At 41.0% G+C, this 21,722-nt stretch overlaps 1 protein-coding gene across 3 annotated transcripts in view; it reads right to left on the reverse strand.

Moving 5' to 3' along the window:
• The window catches only part of LOC121538486 (protocadherin-11 X-linked), a 285,313-nt gene that overhangs the window by 250,994 nt on the left and 12,597 nt on the right, over positions 1–21,722 (reverse strand). For all 3 annotated transcript variants that reach the window (XM_041846553.2, XM_041846544.2, XM_041846562.2), the window contains exon 2: positions 18,390–18,975. In XM_041846553.2, the coding sequence (XP_041702487.2) occupies positions 18,390–18,929 (540 nt within the window). In that variant the 5' untranslated portion in view covers positions 18,930–18,975. The remainder of the gene's footprint in view (positions 1–18,389; positions 18,976–21,722) is intronic.

A 21,722-nucleotide genomic window follows, 5' to 3' on the forward strand; every position in this document is an offset into this window, starting at 1 on the left:
AGATGAGTTAGTAGAAGATGAGTTCTAGTAGAAGAAGAGTTCTAGTAGAAGATGAGTTCTAGTAGAAGATGAGTTAGTAGAAGATGAGTTAGTAGAAGATGAGTTAGTAGAAGATGAGTTAGTAGAAGATGAGTTCTAGTAGAAGATGAGTTAGTAGAAGATGAGTTAGTAGAAATATGAGTTCTAGTAGAAGATGAGTTAGTAGAATATGAGTTAGTAGAAGATGAGTTAGTAGAAGATGAGTTCTAGTAGAAGATGAGTTAGTAGAATATAAGTTCTAGTAAAATATGAGTTAGTAGAAGATTAGTTAGTAGAATATGAGTTAGTAGAAGATGAGTTAGTAGAAGATGAGTTGTAGTAGAAAATTAGTTCTAGTAGAAGATGAGTTAGTAGAAGATTAGTTCTAGTAGAAGATGAGTTAGTAGAAGATGAGTTAGTAGAAGATTAGTTTTAGTAGAATATGAGTTATAGTAGAAGATGAGTTAGTATAAGATGAGTTAGTATAAGATGAGTTCTTGTAGAAGATGAGTTCTAGTAGAAGATGAGTTAGTAGAAGATGAGTTCTAGTAGAAGATGAGTTCTAGTAGAAGATGAGTTAGTGGAAGATGAGTTAGTAGAAGATGAGTTCTAGTAGAAGATGAGTTCTAGTAGAAGATGAGTTAGTAGAAGATGAGTTCTAGTAGAAGATGAGTTCTAGTAGAAGATGAGTTAGTAGAAGATGAGTTAGTAGAAGATGAGTTCTAGTAGAAGATGAGTTCTAGTAGAAGATGAGTTAGTAGAAGATGGGTTCTAGTAGAAGATGAGTTAGTAGAAGATGAGTTAGTAGAATATGAGTTAGTAGAAGATGACTTCTAGTAGAAGATGAGTTAGTAGAAGATGAGTTAGTAGAAGATGAGTTAGTAGAAGATGAGTTCTAGTAGAATATGAGTTAGTAGAAGATGAGTTAGTAGAAGATGAGTTAGTAGAAGATGAGTTAGTAGAAGATGAGTTCTAGTAGAAGATGAGTTAGTAGAAGATGAGTTAGTATAACATGAGATTGTAGAAGATGAGTTAGTAGAATATGAGTTAGTAGAAGATTAGTTCTAGTAGAAGATGAGTTAGTATAAGATGAGTTAGTATAAGATGAGTTCTAGTAGAATATGATTTCTAGTAGAAGATGAGTGCTAGTAAAAGATGATTTAGTAGAAAATTAGTTAGTAGAAGATGAGTTCTAGTAGAAGATGAGTTAGTAGAATATGAGTTCTAGTAGATTGATGAGTTAGTAGAAGATGAGTTAGTAGAAGATGAGTTGGTAGAAGATGAGTTCTAGTAGAAGATGAGTTAGTAGAAGATGAGTTCTAGTAGAAGATGAGTTAGTAGAAGATGAGTTAGTAGAAGATGAGTTAGTAGAAGATGAGTTAGTAGAAGATGAGTTCTAGTAGAAGACGAGTTCTAGTAGAAGATGAGTTCTAGTAGAAGATTAGTTAGTTGAAGATGAGTTAGTAGAAGATGAGTTAGTAGAAGATGAGTTAGTAGAAGATGAGTTCTAGTAGAAGATGAGTTAGTAGAAGATGAGTTAGTAGAATATGAGTTCTAGTAGAAGATGAGTTAGTAGAATATGAGTTAGTAGAAGATGAGTTCTAGTAGAAGATGAGTTAGTAGAATATGAGTTCTAGTAGAAGATGAGTTAGTACAAGATTAGTTAGTAGAATATGAGTTAGTAGAAGATGAGTTAGTAGAAGATGAGTTCTAGTAGAAGATGAGTTCTAGTAGAAGATGAGTTAGTAGAAGATTAGTTCTAGTAGAAGATGAGTTAGTAGAAGATGAGTTAGTAGAAGATGAGTTCTAGTAGAAGATGAGTTCTAGTAGAAGATGAGTTAGTATAAGATGAGTTAGTATAAGATGAGTTCTTGTAGAAGATGAGTTCTAGTAGAAGATGAGTTAGTAGAAGATGAGTTAAAAGAAAATGATTTCTAGTAGAAGATGAGTTAGTAGAAGATGAGTTAGTAGAAGATGAGTTCTAGTAGAAGATGAGTTCTAGTAGAAGATGAGTTAGTAGACGATGAGTTCTAGTAGAAGATGAGTTCTAGTAGAAGATGAGTTAGTCGAAAATGAGTTAGTAGAAGATGAGTTCTAGTAGAAGATGTGTTAGTAGAAGATGAGTTAGTAGAAGATGAGTTCTAGTAGAAGATGAGTTCTAGTAGAAGATGAGTTAGTAGAAGATGAGTTCTAGTAGAAGATGAGTTAGTAGAATATGAGTTAGTAGAAGATGAGTTCTAGTAGAAGATGAGTTAGTAGAATATGAGTTAGTAGAAGATGAGTTAGTATAAGATGAGATTGTAGAAGATGAGTTAGTAGAAGATGAGTTCTAGTAGAAGATGAGTTAGTAGAAGATGAGTTAGTAGAAGATGAGTTAGTAGAAGATGAGTTAGTATAAGATGAGATTGTAGAAGATGAGTTATAGTAGAAGATGAGTTCTAGTAGAAGATGAGTTAGTATAAGATGAGTTAGTATAAGATGAGTTAGTAGAAGATGAGTTAGTAGAAGATGAGTTAGTAGAAGATGAGTTAGTAGAAGATGAGTTCTAGTAGAAGATGAGTTCTAGTAGAAGATCAGTTAGTAGAAGATGAGTTAGTATAAGATGAGTTAGTAGAAGATGAGTTAGTAGAAGATGAGTTAGTAGAAGATGAGTTCTAGTAGAAGATGAGTTAGTAGAAGATGAGTTCTAGTAGAAGATGAGTTAGTAGAAGATGAGTTCTAGTAGAAGATGAGTTAGTAGAAGATAAGTTCTAGTAGAAGATGAGTTAGTAGAAGATGAGTTCTAGTAGAAGATGAGTTAGTAGAAGATTAGTTAGTAGAAGATGAGTTCTAGTAGAAGATGAGTTCTAGTAGAAGATCAGTTAGTAGAAGATGAGTTAGTATAAGATGAGTTAGTAGAAGATGGGTTAGTAGAATATGAGTTCTAGTAGAAGATGAGTTAGTATAAGATGAGTTAGTAGAAGATGAGTTAGTAGAATATGAGTTAGTAGAATATGAGTTCTAGTAGAAGATGAGTTAGTATAAGATTAGTTCTAGTAGAAGATCAGTTAGTAGAAGATGAGTTAGTATAAGATGAGTTAGTAGAAGATGAGTTAGTAGAAGATGAGTTAGTAGAAGATGAGTTCTAGTAGAAAATGAGTTAGTAGAAGATGAGTTATTGTAGAAGATGAGTTCTAGTAGAAGATGAGTTAGTAGAAGATGAGTTCTAGTAGAAGATGAGTTAGTAGAAGATGAGTTCTAGTAGAAGATGAGTTCTAGTAGAAGATGAGTTAGTAGAAGATGAGTTCTAGTAGAAGCTGAGTTCTAGTAGAAGATGAGTTAGTAGAAGATGAGTTAGTAGAAGATGAGTTCTAGTAGAAGATAAGTTAGTAGAAGATGAGTTAGTAGAAGATGAGTTCTAGTAGAAGATGAGTTCTAGTAGAAGATGAGTTAGTAGAAGATGAGTTCTAGTAAAAGATTAGTTAGTAGAAGATGTGTTCTAGTAGAAGATGAGTTAGTAGAAGATGAGTTCTAGTAGAAGATGAGTTAGTAGAAGATGAGTTCTAGTAGAATATGAGTTAGTAGAAGATGAGTTAGTAGAAGATGAGTTAGTAGAAGATGTGTTAGTAGAAGATGAGTTAGTAGAAGATGAGTTAGTAGAAGATGAGTTAGTACAAGATGAGTTCTAGTAGAAGATTAATTAGTAGAAGATGAGTTCTAGTAGAATATGAGTTAGTAGAAGATGAGTTCTAGTAGAAGATGAGTTAATAGAAGATAAGTTGTAGTAGAAAATGAGTTAGTAGAAGATGAGTTAGTAGAAGATGAGTTAGTAGAAGATGAGTTAATAGAAGATGAGTTCTAGTAGAAGATGAGTTAGTAGAAGATGAGTTAGTATAAGATGAGTTAGTAGAAGATGAGTTCTAGTAGAAGATGAGTTAGTAGAAGATGAGTTCTAGTAGAAGATGAGTTAGTAGAAGATGAGTTCTAGTAGAAGATGAGTTAGTAGAAGATGAGTTAGTAGAAGATGAGTTCTAGTAGAAGATGAGTTCTAGTGGAAGATGAGTTAGTAGAAGATGAGTTCTAGTAGAAGATGAGTTCTAGTAGAAGATGAGTTAGTAGAAGATGAGTTAGTAGCAGATGAGTTCTAGTAGAAGATGAGTTCTAGTAGAAGATGAGTTAGTAGAAGATGAGTTAGTAGAAGATGAGTTAGTAGAAGATGAGTTAGTAGAAGATGAGTTCTAGTAGAAGATGAGTTAGTAGAAGATGAGTTAGTAGAATATGAGTTCTAGTAGAAGATGAGTTAGTAGAAGATGAGTTAGTAGAAGATGAGTTAGTAGAAGATGAGTTAGTAGAAGATGAGTTCTAGTAGAATATGAGTTCTAGTAGAAGATGAGTTAGTATAAGATGAGTTAGTAGAAGATGAGTTCTAGTAGAAGATGAGTTAGTAGAAGATGAGTTAGTAGAAGATGAGTTAGTAGAAGATGAGTTAGTAGAAGATGAGTTCTAGTAGAAGATGAGTTCTAGTAGAAGATGAGTTCTAGTAGAAAATGAGTTCTAGTAGAAAATGAGTTAGTAGAAGATGAGTTCAAGTAGAAGAAGAGTTCTAGTAGAAGATGAGTTCTAGTAGAAGATTAGTTAGTAGAAGATGAGTTCTAGTAGAAGATGAGTTAGTAGATGATGAGTTCTAGTAGAATATGAGTTAGTAGAAGATGAGTTCTAGTAGAAGATGAGTTCTAGTAGAAGATGAGTTCTAGTAGAAGATGAGTTAGTAGAAGATGAGTTAGTAAAATATGAGTTAGTATAAGATGAGTTCTAGTAGAAGATGAGTTCTAGTAGAAGATGAGTTAGTAGAATATGAGTTCTAGTAGAACATGAGTTAGTAGAAGATGAGTTAGTAGAAGATGAGTTAGTAGAAGATGAGTTCTAGTAGAAGATGAGTTAGTAGAAGATGAGTTCTAGTAGAAGATGAGTTCTAGTAGAAGATGATGGAGTAGTTATTGAACATGAAATAGCAATGACTAAGAACCACACATTCGTTTAGTGAGTAACTATTTGACCATTGACCAAAATTACATTAAAATAACTGTGCTACGACTTTTCTATGAAATTCATAGGAGTGATTTTACCACTGCAATACAGTGAATCATAACATGTTGGCCCTTCGTACTACATGGATGTTAGAATACATCTTAGTATAGACTTTAGTATCTGGGACTTTGGCACAGTGCCTCCATCCAGTCGATGTCATAGTTGCTCCTAAAGATGATTTATGAACCAGACAGATTTTTCCCCACCTCTGTCTCATTTTCACCTTAGACAACAGAACATTTCGAGCATTTCAATCAGTTTCAGAGAGCTATCGCTAACTATGTAACATGGCGGTTTTATTTTTCCTTCAATGAATTAAAATTAGGCTGGTGGATTGCGATAACATCTAGGACAGGCAAACTTAGTGTAGAAAAGGTTAAGAATATGAATCACCGGCCTTAAGGCGCAGTGACAATAACCTTTAAATATAATACAAAACTGTACAGTTTAAAAGAAAGCAGTTATTCAGCTTCACCCAGACTGGACTCCTAAACCCTGTTGATGAAGCATTAATCTACCATTGTGGATCACGTGTCTATAGGGACCATACAGTCGTGGTCAAAAGTTTTGAGAATGACACAAGTATTGGTCTTCACAAAGATCGCTGCTTCAGTGTTATGAGATATTTTTGTCAAATGTTACTATGGTATACTGTAGTATAATTACAAGTATTCCATAAGTGTCAAAGGCTTTTATTGACAATTACATTAAGTTTATGCAAAGAGTCAATATTTGCAGTGTTGACCCTTCTTTTTCAAGACCTCTGCAATCTGCCCTGGCATGCTGTCAATTAACTTCTGGGCCACATCATGACTGATGGCAGCCCATTCTTGCATAATCAATGCTTGGAGTTTGTCAGAATTTGTGGGTTTTTGGTTGTCCACCCGCCTCTTGAGGATCGACCACAAGTTCTCAATGGGATTAAGGTCTGGGGAGTTCCCTGGCCATGGACCCAACATTTCGATGTTTTGTTCCCAGAGCCAATTAGTTATCACTTTTGCCTTATGGCAAGGTGCTCCATCATGCTGGAAAAGGCATTGGTCGTCACCAAACTGTTCTTGGATGGTTGGGAGAAGTTGCTCTCGGAGGATGTGTTGGTACCATTCTTTATTCATGGCTATGTTCTTAGGCAAAATTGTGAGTACACCCACTCCCTTGGCTGAGAAGCAACCCCACACATGAATGGTTTCAGGATGCTTTACTGTTGGCATGACACAAGACTGATGGTAGCGCTCACCTTGTCTTCTCCGGACAAGGTGTTTTCCGGATGCCCCAAACAATCGGAAAGGGGATTCATCAGAGAAAATGACTTTACCCCAGTCCTCAGCAGTCCAATCCCTGTACCTTTTGCAGATTATCAGTCTGTCCCTGATGTTTTTCCTGGAGAGAAGTGGCTTCTTTGCTGCCCTTCTTGACACCAGGCCATCCTCCAAAAGTATTCGCCTCACTGTGCGTGCAGATGCACTCAAACCTGCCTGCTGCCTTTCCTGAGCAAGCTCTGCACTGGTGGTGCCCCGATCCCACAGCTGAATCAACTTTAGGAGACGGTCCTGGCGCTTGCTGGACTTTCTTGGGCGCCCTGACGCCTTCTTCACAACAATTGAGCCTCTAGCCTTGAAGTGCTTGATGATCCGATAAATGGTTGATTTAGGTGCAATCTTACTAGCAGAAATATCCTTGCCTGTGAAGCCCTTTTTGTGCAAAGCAATGATGATGGCACGTGTTTCCTTGCAGGTAACCATGGTTAACAGAGGAAGAACAATCATTTCAAGCACCACCCTCCTTTTAAAGCTTCCGGTCTGTTATTCTAACTCAATCAGAATGACAGAGTGATCTCCAGCCTTGTTCTCGTCAACACTCTCACCTGTGTTAACGAGAGAATCACTGACATGATGGCAGCTGGTCCTTTTGTGGCAGGGCTGAAATGCAGTGGAAATGTTTTTTGGGGATTAAGTTCATTTTCATGGCAAAAAGGGACTTTGTAATTAATTGCATTTCATCTGTTCACTCTTCATGACATTCTGGAGTATATGCAAATTGCCATCATCAAAACTGAGGCAGCAGACTTTGTGAAAATTAGTATTTGTGTCATTCTCAAAAACCTTTGACCACGACTGTATATCTAGTCACCTCCATAATACATGACCAAAAGTATGTGGACACCTGCTCGTCAAACATCTCATTCCAAAATCATGTATCATGGGCCTTAATATGGCATTGGTCCCCCCTTTGATGCTATAACAGCCTCCATTCTTCTTGGAAGGCTTTCCACTAGATGTTGGAACATTGCTGCGGGGACTTGCTTCCATTCAGCCACAAGGGCATTAGTGAGGTCAGGCACTGATGTTAGGTGATTAGGCCTGGCTCGCAGTCAGCGTTCCAATTCATCCCAAAGGTGTTCAATGGGGTTGTGATCAGGGCTTTGTGCAGGCCAGTCAAGTTCTTCCACACCGATCTCGACAAACCATTTCTGTATGGACCAACTTTGTGCATAGGGGAATTGTCTTGCTGAAACAGGAAAGGGCCTTCCCCAAACTGTTGCCACAATGTTGGAAGCACAGAATTGTCTAGAATGTCATTCTATGCTGTAGCATTAAGATTTCCGTTCACTGGAACTAAGGGGCCTAGCCCGAACCATGAAAAACAGCCCCATACCCTTATTCCACCTCTACCAAACTTTACAGTTGGCACTGTACATTCGGGCAGGCAGCGTTCTCCTGGCGTTCTCCTGGCATCCGCCAAACCCAGATTCGTCCGTCGGCCTGCCAGATGGTGAAGCGTGATTCATCACTCCAGAGAATGCATTTCCACTGCTCCAGAGTCCAATGGCGGCGAGCTTTACATTTGGCATGGTGATCTTAGGCTTGTGTGCGGCTGCTCGGCCATGGAAACCCATTTCATGAAGCTCCCAACGAACAGTTCTTGTGCTGATGTTGCTTCCAGAGGCAGCTTCAGCGGTCCTGTTCTGTGAGCTTGTGTGGTGTACCACTTCGCGTCTGAGCCGTTGTTGCTCCTAGACGTTTTCACTTCATAATAACAGCACTTACAGTTGGGCCGGGGCAGCTCTAGCAGGGCAGAAATTTGACGAACTGACTTGTTGAAAGGTGGCAACCTATGACAGTGCCACGTTGAAAGTCACTGAGTTCTTCAGTAAGGCCATTCTACTGATAATGTTTGTCTATGGAGATTGCATGGCTATGTGCTCAATTGTATACACCTGTCAGCAACGGTTGTGGCTGAAATAGCCTAATCCACTAATTTGAAGGGGTGTCCACATACGTTTGTATATATAGTGTATGTATAGAGATCTATAAATGAAACATCTACAGTGAGGGAAAAAAGTATTTGATCCCCTGCTGATTTTGTACGTTTGCCCACTGACAAAGAAATGAGCAGTCTATAATTTTAATGGTATGCTTATTTGAACAGTGAGAGACAGAATAGAAAGAAAAAAAATCCAGAAAAACACATGTCAAAAATGTTATGAATTGATTTGCATTTTAATGAGGGAAATAAGTATTTGACCCCTCTGCAAAACATGACTTAGTACTTGGTGGCAAAACCCTTGTTGGCAATCACAGAGGTCAGACGTTTCTTGTAGTTGGCCACCAGGTTTGCACACATCTCAGGAGATTTTGTTTCCACTCCTCTTTGCAGATCTTCTCCAAGTCATTAAGGTTTCGAGGCTGACGTTTGGCAACTCGATTTTCTATGGGATTAAGGTCTGGAGACTGGCTAGGCCACTCCAGGACCTTAATGTGCTTCTTCTTGAGCCACTCCTTTGTTGCCGTCAAACATGGAGGTGGAATACCCATCCACGACCCATTTTCAATGCCCTGGCTGAGGGAAGGAGGTTCTCACCCAAGATTTGACGGTACATGGCCCCGTCCATTGTCCCTTTAATGCGGTGAATTTGTCCTGTCCCCTTAGCAGAAAAACACCCCCAAAGCATAATGTTCCACCTCCATGTTTGACGGTGGGGATGGGGTGTTCTTGGGGTCATAGGCAGCATTCCTCCTCCTCCAAACACGGCGAGTTGAGTTGATGGCAAAGAGCTCGATTTTGGTCTCATCTGACCACAACACTTTCACCCAGTTCTCCTTTGAATCATTCAGATGTTCATTGGCAAACTTCAGACGGCCCTGTATATGTGCTTTCTTGAGCAGGGGGACCTTGCGGGCGCTGCAGGATTTCAGTCCTTCACGGCGTAGTGTGTTACCAACTGTTTTCTTGGTGACTATGGTCCCAGCTGCCTTGAGATCATTGACAAGATCCTCCCGTGTAGTTCTGGGCTGATTCCTCACCGTTCTCATGATCATTGCAACTCCACGAGGTGAGATCTTGCATGGAGCCCCAGGCAGAGGGAGATTGACAGTTATTTTGTGTTTCTTCCATTTGCGAATAATCTTACCAACTGTTGTCACCTTCTCACCAAGCTGCTTGGCGATGGTCTTGTAGCCCATTCCAGCCATGTGTAGGTCTACAATCTTGTCCCTGACATCCTTGGAGAGCTCTTTGGTCTTGGCCATGGTGGAGAGTTTGGAATCTGATTGATTGATTGCTTCTGTGGTCAGGTGTCTTTTATACTGGTAACAAACTGAGATTAGGAGCACTCCCTTTAAGAGTGTGCTCCTAATCTCAGCTCGTTACCTGTATAAAAGACACCTGGGAGCCAGAAATCTTTCTGATTGAGAGGGGGTCAAATACTTATTTCCCTCATTAAAATTCAAATCAATTTATAAAAATGTTTACATGCGTTTTTCTGGATTTTTTTGTTGTTATTCTGTCTCTCACTGTTCAAATAAACCTACCATTAAAATGATAGACTGATCATTTCTTTGTCAGTGGACAAACGTACAAAATCAGCAGGGGATCAAATACTTTTTTCCCTCACTGTATGTAGATATATAACATATTATTAGTGATGTTAGTAGTCCAATGATGTTAGTAGTCCAATGATGTTAGTCGTCCAATGATGTTAGTCGTCCAATCACGACAATCAAATGTTCCATCTCAGTAGCATGTAATGACGTAGCGCCGTAGTTGGCTGAAACTGGGGGCGGCTGACTGAAATCCCCTCACTGCAGACTCTTTCAATTTTTCTGATTATCATCTGATGCATCTTTGAAACAAATTTATTACCTGATTAAACCTAAAGGAGACTGGGATTTAATCAAGTTGATGACCTGATTAAACCTAGAGGAGACTGGGACTGAATCAAGTTGATTACCTGATTAAACCTAGAGGAGACTGGGATTTAATCAAGTTGATTACCTAATTAAACCTAGAGGAGACTGGGACTGAATCAAGTTGATTACCTAATTAAACCTAGAGGAGACTGGGATTTAATCAAGTTGATTACCTAATTAAACCTAGAGGAGACTGGGACTGAATCAAGTTGATTACCTAATTAAACCTAGAGGAGACTGGGATTTAATTAAGTTGATTACCTGATTAAACCTAGAGGAGACTGGGACTGAATCAAGTTGATTACCTAATTAAAGCTAGAGGAGACTGGGATTGAATCAAGTTGATGACCTAATTAAACCTAGAGGAGACTGGGACTGAATCAAGTTGATTACCTAATTAAACCTAGAGGAGACTGGGACTGAATCAAGTTGATGACCTAATTAAACCTAGAGGAGACTGGGACTGAATCAAGTTGATTACCTAATTAAACCTAGAGGAGACTGGGACTGAATCAAGTTGATTACCTAATTAAACCTAGTGGAGACTGGGATTGAATCAAGTTGATGACATGATTAAACCTAGAGGAGACTGGGACTGAATCAAGTTGATGACCTGATTAAACCTAGAGGAGACTGGGACTGAATCAAGTTGATTACCTAATTAAAGCTAGAGGAGACTGGGATTGAATCAAGTTGATGACCTGATTAAACCTAGAGGAGACTGGGACTGAATCAAGTTGATTACCTAATTAAAGCTAGAGGAGACTGGGATGGTGCTGTGAATATATTAGCCTTTCATAGCTATGCTAATAGAAGTGGATGGGCCGACGGGCCCGGCTATTTATCATTGGCTATAACATCCCTTTCATACAATACTGATGGAAGGCTCCCTTGCCACTGGCCATGATCTGATGCATATCATTTAGACAAAACCAGCAAATAATTATTTGTTTCCTCTTGTCAACCGCTGGCGGAAGATAATATGTCAAAATCAGAAACAAATGAAAACTGGAAGCGCTTGACAGAGAACTGAACACAGGCAGTGAGCTGAACACAGGCAGAGAGCTGAACACAGGCAGAGAGCTGAACACAGGCAGAGAGCTGAACACAGGCAGAGAGCTGAACACAGGCAGAGAGCTGAACACAGGCAGTGAGCTGAACACAGGCAGAGAGCTGAACACAGGCAGGGAGCTGAACACGGGCAGGGAGCTGAACACGGGCAGAGAGCTGAACACAGGCAGAGAGCTGAACACAGGCAGAGAGCTGAACACGGGCAGAGAGCTGAACACAGGCAGAGAGCTGAACACAGGCAGAGAGCTGAACACAGGCAGAGAGCTGAACACAGGCAGAGAGCTGAACACAGGCAGAGAGCTGAACACAGGCAGAGAGCTGAACACAGGCAGAGAGCTGAACACAGGCAGGGAGCTAGCTGAGCTCCTTGTCTAATTGTCCTTTCTGCAGTAACATTAATCAATTATGAAAAGCCAATTTGAGTTATTTGAAGTGAGCGCTCCAACACGTATCTAGTACAGTTTTATGGCGTAACTGGCATCTGTAAATGAACATACTGTATAAATGAACTCTGGCTTTACACAATTTTAAAATTGTCTGTTTGTTATCTATGATGGGCAGAACCTAATTGTGCTACCACCTGCTCCTTATAGCCAGGCAAACAAGTTAGATGTATATCCCCAGAACATCATTTTTAAACAAAGAAGAGTTGTTGCTCCAAATCCACCCACCGAAATAGAGACTTCCGCTTTCTTTCAACGCCAAGTTTATCTGGCTCTCCTATAGCAGGATATTGATCTACACAAGGTGATCCCGACAGCGCCCGCCCACAACAAATGCTGTTAAGAGATACTGAAAATCCCTAAAAATAGGAAGGATTCGGTTTCTTGCTGTGTGGCGCAAAACTCTTTAAATTCTTGGGGAAAAATAACATTTGGAGAAGTGTAGAACCCAAAACAACCAAAATCAATAGCTCCATCCCTTGAGCCTGACCTGCCTCACACGGGCAACGTCTTAAATGGCACCTAATTCCCTATTTAGTGCACTACTTTTGACCAGAGACCTATAGGGAATAGGGTGCCATTTGCGACACATCCATGGTCCGAGGAGGAACCTGTAAAGAGGTTTGTCTTTAAGTGATCAAATCTGTTCCCAATGGAAGAGACTCCTGCATCCATGCATGGTATTACTTTCCCCTGACCTTTGGACGTGTTCTTAGAAAACCTTTGCCGCATTCCAAAATGACGTAGCACATTCCATTTTAGAATCCCATAATTAAAAGTTTGCTATGAATGATACTGCTACAAACATTTCTAAAGGCGGCATGACAGGTTTCATAAAGGTGTTACGAAGGCCTTATTTAGGCCTCTACCCCCTTCAAGCAAAGTGCTACTGACCATTATGTGTGATTTAAAACAGACTATATGGAATGGCATTATTTGTTATCCCTCTATATGAAAAGACGAAACCAACCTGGTTTTGAATTAAGGTGGCTGTCATATCGCATCTGTCCTTTCTAAATAACAGCTAGCCTACGTGTCTGTCAGCTGAGAGGACATAACAGGAACCCTGTGATGACACACAGGGGGAAGCAGTTTCAGCTTCATGTCAGGGGACATAACAGGAACGCTGTGATGACACACAGGGGGAAGCAGTTTCAGCTTCATGTCAGGGGACAGAACAGGAACCCTGTGATGACACAAAGAGGGGAAGCAGTTTCAGCTTCATGTCAGGGGACATAACAGGAACACTGTGATGACACACAGGGGGAAGCAGTTTCAGCTTCATGTCAGGGACATAACAGGAACACTGTGATGACACACAGGGGAAGCAGTTTCAGCTTCATGTCAGGGACATAACAGGAACACTGTGATGACACACAGGGGGAAGCAGTTTCAGCTTCATGTCAGGGGACATAACAGGAACACTGTGATGACACACAGGGGGAAGCAGTTTCAGCTTCATGTCAGGGGACATAACAGGAACACTGTGATGACACACAGGGGGAAGCAGTTTCAGCTTCATGTCAGGGGACATAACAGGAACACTGTGATGACACACAGGGGGAAGCAGTTTCAGCTTCATGTCAGGGGACATAACAGGAACACTGTGATGACACACAGGGGAAGCAGTTTCAGCTTCATGTCAGGGACATAACAGGAACGCTGTGATGACACACAGGGGAAGCAGTTTCAGCTTCATGTCAGGGACATAACAGGAACCCTGTGATGACACACAGGGGGAAGCAGTTTCAGCTTCATGCCAGGGACATAACAGGAACCCTGTGATGACACACAGGGGGAAGCAGTTTCAGCTTCATGTCAGGGACATAACAGGAACGCTGTGATGACACACAGGGGAAGCAGTTTCAGCTTCATGTCAGGGGACATAACAGGAACACTGTGATGACACACAGGGGGAAGCAGTTTCAGCTTCATGTCAGGGACATAACAGGAACGCTGTGATGACACACAGGGGAAGCAGTTTCAGCTTCATGTCAGGGGACATAACAGGAACACTGTGATGACACACAGGGGGAAGCAGTTTCAGCTTCATGTCAGGGACATAACAGGAACACTGTGATGACACACAGGGGGAAGCAGTTTCAGCTTCATGTCAGGGGACATAACAGGAACACTGTGATGACACACAGGGGGAAGCAGTTTCAGCTTCATGTCAGGGACATAACAGGAACCCTGTGATGACACACAGGGGAAGCAGTTTCAGCTTCATGTCAGGGACATAACAGGAACCCTGTGATGACACACAGGGGAAGCAGTTTCAGCTTCATGTCAGGGACATAACAGGAACCCTGTGATGACACACAGGGTGAAGCAGTTTCAGCTTCATGTCAGGGGACATAACAGGAACCCTGTGATGACACACAGGGGAAGCAGTTTCAGCTTCATGTCAGGGACATAACAGGAACCCTGTGATGACACACAGGGGAAGCAGTTTCAGCTTCATGTCAGGGACATAACAGGAACGCTGTGATGACACACAGGGGGAAGCAGTTTCAGCTTCATGTCAGGGACATAACAGGAACCCTGTGATGAAACACAGGGGAAGCAGTTTCAGCTTCATGTCAGGGGACATAACAGGAACACTGTGATGACACACAGGGGGAAGCAGTTTCAGCTTCATGTCAGGGACATAACAGGAACACTGTGATGACACACAGGGGGAAGCAGTTTCAGCTTCATGTCAGGGACATAACAGGAACGCTGTGATGACACACAGGGGGAAGCAGTTTCAGCTTCATGTCAGGGGACATAACAGGAACACTGTGATGACACACAGGGGGAAGCAGTTTCAGCTTCATGTCAGGGACATAACAGGAACGCTGTGATGATACACAGGGTGAAGCAGTTTCAGCTTCATGTCAGGGACATAACAGGAACCCTGTGATGACACACAGGGGAAGCAGTTTCAGCTTCATGTCAGGGACATAACAGGAACACTGTGATGACACACAGGGGGAAGCAGTTTCAGCTTCATGTCAGGGGACATAACAGGAACACTGTGATGACACACAGGGGGAAGCAGTTTCAGCTTCATGTCAGGGACATAACAGGAACGCTGTGATGACACACAGGGGGAAGCAGTTTCAGCTTCATGTCAGGGACATAACAGGAACCCTGTGGTAGTAAACTATTATTCTGTGTGGAGCTCCACAGACAAATATCTGAGGACAAATACAAAGATAGTCCAAGGGGCAGGATTAAAATCAGCAGCTATTCTAGGACCGCTTGCACAAGCCCCTATCGAAAACTAAACTGTGCCCCTGTACTGTAAGACTGTATAGTGCATTTCTGAAATTCACTTGAATATATGTCCTCATGGGTACTGTACCTCTATGCTGTGTTTATGTTTATGGACTGCTTTTCAGAAAAACCTATTTTGAATGAAAAGGATGGATAAAAAAATATGAAACAGCAATATTTCCCCAAGGAAGATCAGATATGGAACTGAATTGAAATAAACAAGAGAAAAAAGCAAGGATAGGAAAGATTAAATGAATTTAAATAAATCAAATAAATAAGGCAAGGATGTAAAAAAAAAAAAAAAACAGCAATAATATTAATGAGAGGAGAATGACTGGAGATCATCATCGTTGCTATGCGCAGAACATTTGGCTGGTCATTTTCCAGGCATGAACAATTCAGGACATTTTCAGCGGGGGAGGCCTTGGCACAGAAATAACTCATTAGAAATGCAAATTGGTAATCAAGTCAGACACGGGCAGCAAGAATACTGTTCATTTTCACACAAAAGCAAACTTAATCTGAGACACCTTGGAACTGTCTCGCTATTATCTTACATCAAGCTCCCCAAAAAAACATCATAATGTCACCGAGACGAGACAACCTTTCCAAAGCAACCTTTTCATGTAGATGCTTGTTATAGGATACTATCTGTTACTACCTTTACGTGTGTTTAGTGCCCCCTCTGCATAGAACATTCTATGCTCTATCTCCTGTTTAAAATATTAGAATTAGAATTCACAAGCAGGCCTCAGATAATCTGCAACATTCATCTTCTTCCGCGATGTATTGAGTATTGTCTAGGCTATAAATGGAGAATGCATGACATTATCCTACTTTCTGGTTTTCAGGCCGACTTCATTAAGGCAACTGCGATTTATTAGAACATCAATTAGGATGATAAAAATAACGTTGGGTTCTGCATGAGGCACCTATTAACATAATACAGCACAGGTTCCTTTTCTAGGCAATAATCTGCATTACTCCCGACATTTAACCTTTTTCCCGGGAAATTGGAGAAATACGCTGTTTCCTAGGTGGGTTTCTGTGTTATGGTTTACAGCGAAACTACACCTTGCTTATCACTTGCTGCACATAACGACATAAAGCCTTTTCAAAGAAGGCATGGTGGTTCCACGGTGGCCTAAGGCTCTGTTCTGATTTAAGCGTGGAACATGGCCCAGAAAGTGTGAACGAAAAAACAAACAACTGTACTAACACATTTCCTTATAGGTTCAACCAAATGCAGGTAAACAGCAGTGATACTGGGAGGGGTGGCACAGTTGAAGTCGGAAGTTAGGTTGGAGTCATTAAAACTCGTTTTTCAACCACTCCACACATTTCTTGTTAACAAACTATAGTTTTGGCAAGTCGGTTAGTCCCGTGTAGCTCAGTTGGTAGAGCATGGCGCTTGCAACGCCAGGGTTGTGGGTTCGATTCCCACGGGGTGCCAGTATGAAAAATGTATGCACTCACTAACTGTAAGTCGCTCTGGATAAGAGCGTCTGCTAAAATGTAAATGTAAATGTAATCTACTTTGTGCATGACACAAGTAATTTTTCCAAACAATTGTTTAAGACAGATGATTTCACTTATAATTCACTGTATCACAATTCCAGTGGATCAGAAGTTTACATACACTAAGTTGACTGTGCCTTTAAACAGCTTGGAAAATTCCAGAAAATGATGTCATGGCTTTAGAAGCTTCTGATAGGCTAATTGACATCATTTGAGTGAATTGGAGGTGTACCTGTGGATGTATTTCAAGGCCTACCTTCAAACTCAGTGCCTCTTTGCTTCACATCATGGGAAAATCAAAATAAATCAGCCAAGACCTCACAAAAATAATTGTAGACCTCCACAAGTCTGGTTCGTCCTTGGGAGCAATTTCCAAACGCCTGAAGGTACCACGTTCATCTGTACAAACAATAGTATGCAAGTATAAACACCATGGGACCACGCAGCCGTTATACAACTCAGGAAGGAGACACGTTCTGTCTCCTAGAAATGAACGTACTTTGGTGCGAAAAGTGCAAATCAATCCCAGAACAACAGCAAAGGATCTTGTGAAGATGCTGGAGGAAACAGGTACAAACGTATCTATATCCACAGTAAAATGAGTCCTATATTGACATAACCTGAAAGGCCGCTCAGCAAGGAAGAAGCCACTGCTCCAAAACCGCCATAAAAAAGCCAGACTACGGTTTGCAACTGCACATGGGGACAAAGATCGTACATTTTGGAGAAATGTCCTCTGGTCTGATGAAACAAAAATAGAACTGTTTGGCCATAATGACCATCGTTATGTTTGGAGGATAAAGGGGGAAGCTTGCAAGCCGAAGAACACCATCCCAACAGTGAAGCACGGGGGTGACAGCATCATGCTGCGGGGGGTGCTTTGCTGCAGGAGGGACTGGTGCACTTCACAAAATAGATGGCATCATGAGGAAGGAAAATTATGTGGATATATTGAAGCAACATCTCAAGACCAGTCAGGAAGTTAAAGCTTGGTCTCAAATGGGTCTTCCAAATAGACAATGACCACAAGCATACTTCCAAATTTGTGGCAAAATCGCTTAAGGACAACAAAGTCAAGGTATTGGAGTGGCCATCACAAAGCCCTGACCTCAATCCTATAGAACATTTGTGGGCAGAACTGAAAAAGCGTGTGCGAGCAAGGAGGCCTACAAACCTCATTCAGTTACACCAGCTCTGTCAGGAGGAATGGGCCAAAATTCACCCAATTTATTGTGGGAAGCTTGTGGAAGGCTACCCGAAACATTTAACCCAAGTTAAACAATTTAAAGGCAATGCTACCAAATACTAATTGAGTGTATGTAAACTTCTGACCCACTGGGAATGTGATGAAAGAAATAAAAGCTGAAATAAATAAATCATTCTCTGTACTATTATTTTGACATTTCACATAACTGACCTAAGACAGGGAAGTTTTACTAGGATTAAATGTCAGGAATTGTGAAAAACTGAGTTTAAATGTATTTGGCTAAGGTGTATGTAAACTTCCGACTTCAACTGTATTAGCGCTACCAATTAGCTCCTCAATACCAGCCTGATTTAGAGGTAAATATTTAATATGTAGTGTACGTCAACTTTATGTGTCTAGTAGCACTAGTACATAAAGAACTGCCAAGTGTTTTCTGAACTTTTGATGGAATGATTTAAGCTAGTGTTAAATGCCACAAACGACTGTCTTCTGGTGTTAAAATGTATGTAACTGTTTTTCACACAAATAAGGATGAAAACAAACAATTCCTAAGCATACAAACTATTGATCTTAGTGTCAGTCACTCGATCCTGACAGAGAGAAGTGTGAGCTCACCTTGACAAGTTCATAGTGTTGAATCCCATTGATCCCCACATCTGGGTCAAACGCAGAGGGCACGGGGTACCGGGTGTTGATGGCTGTGTTCTCTGGGATGGAGATGTTTATAACGGTGGACTGGAAGAGTGGAGCGTTGTCATTGACGTCCTCAATCAGGAACCGGATCTTGACCAGACGGAAGATCTCGTCAGGCAGAACGGCTACCTCGATCTCGTAGAAGCAGCGCTTCTCGTTGAATACTCCCGAGCAGAGCTTCTCGCGGTCGATGCGGTGAGCCGTGGTGAATATCTCCCCAGTGTTGGCTTCTACCCTCACCAAAGGCACATCGCCCGTTTTGTAGACGGGCTTGAACTGCAGTGGCGAGGACAGCTTGAAGTCAGGGTCAAGGTTCAGGTCCAAGTCCTTCCGCAGGTTCCCGATGCGGACATTCTCGGGCTGCTCCTCCCTCACCGTGTAGTCCTTCTCTTGGGCCCAGGACAGCAAGACCAGGCAGGTGAGCAACACCACCACCACATGAGCCTGACCTGCTAAGTCCATAATCAGAGACGATGGGAGCTTTTTTCTTAAGGCTGCAACTCTGTCACTGGGGTAGAGAGAGAGAGAGAGAGAGAGAGAGAGAGAGAGAGAGAGAGAGAGAGAGAGAGAGAGAGAGAGAGAGAGAGAGAGAGAGAGAGAGAGAGAGAGAGAGAGAGAGAGAGAGAGAGAGAGAGAGAGAGAGAGAGAGAGAGAGACAGAGAGAGAGCGAGAGAGAGAGAGAGAAAAAAATCTTGTCACTGCAAAAGTTACATGACACCCAGGTTACGTCTGAAAATGGAACCCTATTCCCTGTATAGTGCACTACTTTTGACCAGAGCTCTATGATCAAAAATAGTGAACTACATAGGGAATTGGGTTCCATTCCAGACCCTTGTACTCTGACTGTAATTAGTATGATTCTCCCTAATGGAGAGGGTTGAACTTGACCTATCAACCTAACTAGCTCTGAGCCTGCATCTCTCCAATGTCTTTGAGAGCAAATTAACAGAAGTTTTACTCAATTAACCTTTGATGACACCCCATTGAACACAAAGACATGAAAAGGTTATTAGTTCCCATATTCCATCGATTCGTTCAATTGCAGTAATCAACCAATTCATGTTTTCATTGCAGGGAGGTTGTGTGCGAGGCAGAGAGCATCATCATTGGCGTAGTCAATAGACAACCTTGTATGAATGTTTGATGAGTGTAGCTGGCGTGAGGCATTAAGTTTGGTACATGAGTTGACCTTGGCCGTGTCATCAGGTTTGAAAGATATGTAGCTTGGGAATAAGTCAGATCGTTACGAGCAGGAGACATATGGGAAAACACTAAGATTTGGCCCTGGTCAAAAGTACTATATATGTGCACTATATAGGGGATAAGGTACCATTTAGTATGCACACTACATCCATCTTCCAGTGTTGTGGATAAGTGTTACTGTGTGCAATAACCTTCATTTTAATGCAGAGCCATAGATTAGAAATACATTGCTCATGTTAACAGCAAATTAACTTAAGAGTCTCATGTACTGAGTATCTGAAAAAAACTGGAATCTGAAAGATTCCGTGAATGCCCTGCCGTATGAAAACACCATGTTCTAGACAATAATTAATTGACACATTACAAAAGCCACCATGTCTCACATTAGGATATAATCATATTATCATAGAATGTAATCACACAATGTAATCATCAACATTAGTTAATACAGTTTTCTCTAACATGCTCCATGTATTGTTATTAGCCTCTGTCTGATCTCTCTCTATGACAAAGCTCCCCATGGTAAAATAGTCAATAGTCAAGATCTCTACTCCCGAGTGGCGCAGTGGTCTAAGGCACTGCATCGCAGTGCTAGCTGTGCCACTAGAGATCCTGGTTCAAATCCAGGCTCTGTCGTGACCGGGAGACCCATGGGGGCGGCGCACAATTGGCCCAGCGTCGTCTAGGGTAGGGGAGGGAATGGCCGGCAGGGGATGTAGCTCAGTTCGTAGAGCATGGCGTTTGCAACGCCAGGGTTGTGGGTTCGATTCCCACGGGGGGTATGAAAAAATATATATATTAAAAAGTAATGTATGCACTAACTGTAAGTCGCTCTGGATAAGAGCGTCTGCTAAATGACTAAAACATGTAAATGTAAATCAACAGCCTATGGTTTTCCACACCATCTGACAGTATTCATAAATCAGTGTTTTCTTCTTTGATGCCAGTTTGCTTGATAGCCAGTTCCACCAATTCTATCAACGCTTTGTGTGCTAAAACCTGGCTTGAGGGCAAAGGTCCCTGTTGCCAAAACCAAACTAGGCCATCCAAAGATGGGGGCATGGAGATACGATGGCAGTTGCTCTGCTTCTTACAGCAATAACAACTTTCAGGTGTATTAGGATTAGAACTTATGGTAACACTATACTTTCTATTTAATTTGAGGTCTCTTTTACAAAGGTAGACTTAAGGTCTGCAGGTATAATGCGTTATGATGCCGTTGTGATGCATTGTAAGACTTGTCATGAGGACCCGTCTTTGCTTAAGTATGCAGCGCCCCTCATTGCTGGCTCAGTAACACACTTTTTTTTTTTTTTTCATTTAAGTTTAGCATCAAGAAATATTCCAAAATTGTGGAAAGTTTTCTACCACTCCGTAAGGGTTAGTAATGATCTTAATCATTTTCGACCCATTACCAGGCTTCCTTGTCTTGCAAAAATACTAGAATAATTGGTCTACAAACAGATACGTTATTTTCTATCTGAAAATTGTATTCTTAATGTTAGTCAGTCGGGATTCAGACCTAAAGATAGCATCACTATGGCTACCATGCTTGTTGTAAATAATATTGTAAATGCCTCAGATGATAGAAAGAATTGTGCTGCCATGTTCGTAGACTTGTCAAAAGCTTTTGATACTGTAGACCATGTTACTCTGTTGAATAAGCTGTCCTCGATAGGGTTGGGTACTGATACTTGCCGGTGGTTTCATAATTATCTCAATGACAGAACTCAGGCCATCAAGGTAGATGGGGTCAAATCTGAGTTCCTTGAGTTACATAAAGGGGTACCCCAAGGTTCAATACTCAGCCCACTACTGTTTACAATTTATATAAAGAACATTGGTAATGCTGAAAAAAAAAAAGTTATATTCATTTGTATGCAGATGATACAGTGCTGTACTCCATTGCTCCATCGGTGGGCCAAGCCTTTTCACATTTGAAGTCTGATTTTCAAGCACTGCAGAGGCCACTAATGGATCTAAAGTTAGTTCCAAATTCAACAAAACAAAATGCATGCTTTTTTCTAGGTCCCATAACCCAGATTTAAATGC

Source organism: Coregonus clupeaformis, chromosome 26 (genome assembly GCF_020615455.1).
Source record: "Coregonus clupeaformis isolate EN_2021a chromosome 26, ASM2061545v1, whole genome shotgun sequence".
Classification (NCBI taxonomy): Eukaryota; Metazoa; Chordata; class Actinopteri; order Salmoniformes; family Salmonidae; genus Coregonus; species Coregonus clupeaformis.